Source organism: Neophocaena asiaeorientalis, unplaced genomic scaffold (assembly GCF_003031525.2).
Source record: "Neophocaena asiaeorientalis asiaeorientalis breed wild unplaced genomic scaffold, Neophocaena_asiaeorientalis_V1.1 scaffold134, whole genome shotgun sequence".
Lineage (NCBI taxonomy): Eukaryota > Metazoa > Chordata > Mammalia > Artiodactyla > Phocoenidae > Neophocaena > Neophocaena asiaeorientalis.
In genome coordinates this window covers 24,512,940-24,518,558 of record NW_020185339.1, presented here as the reverse complement: position 1 = coordinate 24,518,558, position 5,619 = coordinate 24,512,940, and the positions used below count along the sequence as shown (strand labels likewise).

At 55.3% G+C, this 5,619-nt stretch overlaps 2 protein-coding genes across 10 annotated transcripts in view; one reads left to right on the top strand and one right to left on the bottom strand.

Annotated features, from left to right (window-relative positions):
- Nucleotides 1-642: 642 nt before the first annotated feature.
- Nucleotides 643-3,640, top strand: TMT1B (thiol methyltransferase 1B). Of its 2 annotated transcripts, none has more exons than XM_024736705.1 (2): nt 643-1,720; nt 2,764-2,944. In XM_024736705.1, the coding sequence occupies exons 1-2, from the start codon at nt 1,223-1,225 to the stop codon at nt 2,791-2,793; spliced, it is 528 nt and encodes a 175-aa protein (XP_024592473.1). In that variant the 5' UTR covers nt 643-1,222; the 3' UTR covers nt 2,794-2,944. The 2 variants fall into 2 exon arrangements, with proteins under 2 accessions (XP_024592473.1, XP_024592471.1); XM_024736703.1 differs by lacking the exon at nt 2,764-2,944 and adding an exon at nt 2,979-3,640 and having other exon boundaries at nt 645-1,720.
- Nucleotides 3,602-5,619, bottom strand: part of ITGA7 (integrin subunit alpha 7) — a 19,130-nt gene continuing 17,112 nt past the window's right edge. For all 8 annotated transcript variants that reach the window (XM_024736696.1, XM_024736691.1, XM_024736693.1 and 5 more), the window contains one exon: nt 3,602-4,317. In XM_024736696.1, coding sequence (XP_024592464.1) covers nt 4,087-4,317 — 231 coding nt within the window. In that variant the 3' untranslated portion in view covers nt 3,602-4,086. The remainder of the gene's footprint in view (nt 4,318-5,619) is intronic.

Sequence of the window (5,619 nt, the reverse complement as noted above, 5' to 3'; positions counted from 1 at the left end):
TTTGTTATGTGCATTTTACTACAACCAAAAAAAAAAAAAGAAGAAAAAAAAATTAAATGATACCACCAAAACAAAAGAATAATTACACATTTTAAATAAATGAATAAATAGCCATTCCACATGCAGGTATTTACACACAGGAAATATAAGCATATATCCACACAAAGACATGGACATAAACGTTCATAGCAGTTCTATTTGTAATAGACAAAAACTGGACACAATCCAAATGTCCGTCAACAGCTGGATGGATAAATAATTTATGGTAACTCCATAAAATGGAATACCACTCAACAATAAAATGAATGTTGATTTTCTTTTCTCTAAACAAAACTTCCTTCAGCCACTACGCATGGGCTCTCTACAAGAGGGAAAGTCCAATAGCCTCAAGTCTCACGAGGAGCATTTTCCAGGGTCATTGGTGGCCTCTGGGGGAGGACGACTTTAAACAAAGTCCCTGGTTGGGGCGGGTGCTCTGTCCAAGTCCACTGCCTCCGTCCTGCCGGTCAAACCCACTGTGCCCCGGCCAGCGCGGGGCTGAGGGATAAGGTCTGGGACAATTCCTGAGTCAGGCAGGGATGAGCTATTTCAGGAAAGTGTCTCCCACACGGCGCCGCTGGAGCCAGGGCAGCCCCTGTGCTGCTGCCCAGCAGAGAAGTTTTGTGACCGCCCCCCTGGGGTTGACACATCCTTCTCTGTGTTTGGCTTCTATCTGGGGCAGAGGCATGTTACAGTTTACAAAGCCCTGGGGGTGTTCCAGGGGCACCCAACCAGAATTTCCAACTTGCATAAACTGAGCAGAACCTGAGCCCGGAATGAGGCCGGGACGTGCCGCAGGAGTCTGCTCTGCCGGGGCATTTGGCCCCCATGAAGCTGTGCTCTGAGACGTAGCTCCCCTCCCCCTTCCCGCGTCCCTCTGAGATGATCAGCACACACCAGCCTCTTCAACTGGGCACAGCGCCCCAGAACTCAGGACACACTGGCACCACCTGTTTCTTCGCCCCCACGTAATAAAATTGGTTGAAGAGCCTACGGGATTTTGGGACCGGCGCCCTCTGGAGAGATTTCATACATCAACTCCTCCCCAGCAAAGAGGAAACGGCCAAGTAGGAGACAGGGAACAAAGTCCTATCACTGGGCGAAAGGAGACTCGAGTCTGCAGCGGCAGAGCAGAGAGACAGGCCAGCCACCCAAGGGAAGCTCCACTCAGAGCCAGGCTACCATGGACACCCTGGTCCGACTCCTGCAGCTGCTGGTGCTAATCCTGACCCTGCCCCTGCACCTCATGGCTCTGCTGGGTTTCTGGGAGCCCCTGTGCAAGACCTATTTCCCCTACCTCATGGCCATGCTGACAGTCAACTGCAACCGCAAGATGGACAGCAAGAAACAGGAGCTCTTCAGCCAGATAAAGGGGCTGGCAGGAGCCTCGGGGAAGGTGGCCCTGCTGGAGCTGGGCTGTGGCACTGGCGCCAACTTCCAGTTCTACCCACGTGGCTGCAGGATCACCTGCCTGGACCCGAACCCTCACTTTGAGAAGTTCCTGACAAAGAGTATGGCCAAGAATAGGCATCTTGAATATGAACGGTTTGTGGTGGCTTTCGGAGAGGACATGAAACAGCTGGCCAGTGGCTCCATGGACGTGGTGGTCAGCACCTTGGTGCTGTGCTCGGTGCAGAGCCCAAAGAGGGTCCTGCAGGAAGTTCGGAGAGTACTGAGGCCGGTGAGCAGAATGGGAAGTGTATGGCACGGGGCAACAAACGTAGCATCAGACACCCCAGTGTCCAGGGCACCCAGGATGGGGAGTCTCAGGCACTAGTGCATTAGACATCCACCCAGCCCCACCTGCTGGTGAACAGGAGATATGACCAGGGCCTGGATGGGGCAGGATAGGGTGCTGTGGAATCACACAGGTGATCCACCTAACAAAGGGGGAAAGAGGGGTGAAGGACACCTAGGGATGTGGTGTTTAAACTGAGATCTGAGGGGTTAAGCAGGGGGTGGAGGGAGTGGCGGAAACAAAAGAGTGTTCTAAGTAGAGGTATTGGAGTAGTGGAATCCATAAAGTTTGGAACTGGGTGTGGACAGAAAGGAGTTTAGGATGATTTCCAGGTTTCTGGCGTGAGCGACTTGTGGAGGGAGTGAGGGAGGGTAGAGAGAAGTGCCATTTGCAAGATAAAAGAAACGTGTTTTGGACTTGTTAGGTCTGTGGTGCCATGGAGACAGCCAGGCAGAAAACCCAGAGGCACTTTTAAGTCCAGATCTGGAGGTCAGAAAAAGATGTAGCCTGCAGATTTAGATTTGGAAGTCATCAGCTTTTAGCTGGTAAATTCCAAGCGCATTGGAATTTGAGACCGAAACAGGAAAGGCCGTAGAATATCTGGCTTGTATCACCTATTGGACATTTCCTTTTAGATTCATGCTTTCTGGAAGGTTTTAATTCATTAACGTTAACAGTTACGTATAACTTTTGGTTGTTTTGTTGTTGTTGTTTTGGGTGCATGAGATCACCTAGGGAGGGTACAGTGAGGAGGAAAGAGCTGGAGGAACCCCAGCTCACTCAGGAGCCCAGTGCACCCTTCCGTGGGATGCTGGCTGAGATGTCTGGGATGCAGGCGTCTTGGTCTCGGGAGAGGGCTCAGCGCGAGCATCTCTGTATCCAATGAGATCTCTGCTCCTGGTTCCCCACCTCCCCATCTGTCTGCCCTCGGCTACGCTGGCCTTCGGGTCATTGTTTAAAAATCTCTCACCGGTCATGGCCCCTAGGTCCCAGGAGGCTCTTCACACTCACTTTGAGTTGGGGGGTAAGAGCCGGGGGATGCAGAGAAGGTCACAGAGCCGGACGATCTCCCTAAACTCGCAGGCCAGCACCTCCCACTCCACCAAGAGGTTTTGACCAGGCTTGGTCAGCGGGATGGAGGTGAGAGTAGAGGAAGATTGCAGAATGGAGCAGGTAAGTGACGCTCTCTCTTCTCTCCCAGGGAGGAATGTTTTTTTTCTGGGAGCACGTGGCTGAGCCACGTGGAAGCTGGGCCTTCCTGTGGCAGCAGGTTTTAGAGCCCACCTGGAAACACATTGGGGATGGCTGCTGCCTCACCAGAGAGACCTGGAAAGATCTGGAGAATGCCCAGTTCTCTGAACTCCAAATGGAACGACAACCCCCTCCCATCAAGTGGTTACCCGTTGGGCCCCATATCATGGGAAAGGCAGTGAAATAAGCCCCTCCTTCTCCCACCTCTCCGCGGGGAGCCCCTCTCCTTCTCTAACTTCAACCCTTCCTTGTGCAGTGAAAAAGCTCTATTCCCATCCTGACTATGGGGAGGAAACAGTTATACCCTGTCATATCCCTAACTGCAAATTCCTCGACTGGGTCTCCCAGTTTTTGCCCACTACCCCTAGGACAGCTCCCCGTCCCTTCCCCGTGTTCCCCCCACTTCTGAGACCACACCCACGTGCCCCCAGGACCTGGTCACAAAAGTCACCAGTATCCCTGCCAGGCGCCCTGGGCTCCCTCCAACCACCACCTTTGTCCTGGGCTGCGGGGATGCAGAGAGAACCAGTCCTCTCTGGAGACCCTGCAGCACTCAGCAAAGAAGCCAGAGGCTTCGTCCTCACATCGTTTTTAATAAATAGACAAAACCCACGGATGGATGCAGCAAACTAAGGTCAGAGGAGAGGGGAAGCCAGGGAGGGAAGAGCCCCTGAGTCAGCGACATAACCTCCTCCCCACCCTCTGGGCTTAAGGCGCTTTCAGGGAGATAGGTCCTCGGGGTCTCATTATACAGGGTGAATGGGAGAGGGAAGGATTAGGGTCCCTTCTCCCCACTTTTGCATCAGGACACCACCGCCCTCCTCACCCTCCCCCACGACCCATCCCTGATTTACCCCCTCTCATCTCACAGCACCCTAAGGGGAGGTTTGGGGGGGTGGGTGTGGTCCTCACGGGGAGAGAGGTCTGTGCCCCCGAGGAAACAGATCCTGCCACATCCTGATGGGACACCAGCAACCCAGCCTGCCCCCTTCATCCCTAGGAGCCATCTCTGGGGAAGGGGTGCAGGGGACCCATGGGCCAGGCTGGGAAGGAGGAGGCTAGGCAGTGCCTGGCACAGGGTGCCCATCGGAGCCTGGCTCCGGGTGCCCATCCGCAGCCAGGATGGGGTGTGCATCGGGCTCCCCGCCCCGGGGGCTGCCCCAGTTGTTCCTCAGGATGGTGCCCGTCTTCTCTTCCTTGAACTGTTGCCGGTCTTCCCGTGGGATCTTCACCGCGTGGTACTGGGGCACAGTGGCTTCGGGGTACCGCGCTCGCTTGAAGAATCCCATCTGGAAGAACAGCAGGCCAGACATGAGCAGGCTCCGGGGCTGAGGTCCCTGGAGCAGATGCCCAGCACAGCCCAGCCTCCTGCCTCCACCATCCCTGGGACAGAAAGAACCAACAGCAGCAGAAAGGGGCTGGCTGGGCAGCAGGTCATGCAGGAAGCAGCCCTCACAGGTGCCACCATCAGTGCTGGGTCCCCAGGTTCTCACTGACAGCAAGAGAAAGACCAGGAGGGGCCTGAGGTGCAGGACCAAGGACATCTCCCTTGGTGCCTGAAAGAGGGGGGTGAAGGTAGAACATCAGGACTGCTGACCCCAAAGGTTTCCACACCCCCAAGATTTTTAAGAGACCCGGTAGCATCCCCTAGAACACAAACAAGAGCAGAGGGAAAACATGGCTTCCTAGAGCCCCGCAAACTCCAGAATGATTCCTCCCAAGCCTCATATGCACGACCCCTGTGTACTGAGCAGCATCGCCCTTAGGGCGGGCCCTCTCCTCTATGAATAGGGTAGCCTGGCCCCTCCCTAAGTCATGAACTTGCTGGCCCTTACCTACCAAGACAGAAATGTGCCCCTTGCACACTCACACTCAGGACTTCCCAGGACTCCTACATGCTGGACTGCACGGCACCTCCTTGCACATGTGTCTCTGCACACTCATGCCCACAGAAAAGACATGCACGGCACCTCCCTGCACTCCCCACATGCTCAGAACCCCAGGAGCCCACCCAACCCTTGTGCGTGCCCCAGGCTGTGCGCACTCACCCTAGGGCCTCACCCTGACAACCTCCTCCCCTCAGCTCCTGGAACTCACACCACCCTCATGCAATCTCCTTTCTACACCCTGCACATTCCTGGTCCCCTGAATGCTGGGAGCTCGAGCTACACTCACATACATACCCACACACGCACACACACGCGCGCACACACATGCTCACACACAACAATTACCCCACGGTCCCTGGACCCCCAGCTTCCGCAGCTGAGGGCTGCACGGCCAGACGGGCCCGGTGGTAGTTGGTGGGGAAAGATGAGCTCTGGCTGTCCCGATGGAAGAAGCCACACTGGGACGTAAGGGAGGAAGGGAGCAGAAGAGGTGGAGGATGGGAAGACTGAGGAAGGATGGGCGCCTCTACCTCTGCCTTGTCCCCCTTCCATGGGAGCAGGAAGCAGAGATTCTGGAGCCAGTTTCTCGGAGGCATCGATCTCCCCTAAGAATGGCAAGGTTCCCAACAGTCTGGACGCCCAGAGGCCTGGTCCACTGATGACTCACATTTGCCAGAGGGTGTGGCTGGTCCTGGGTGGGGG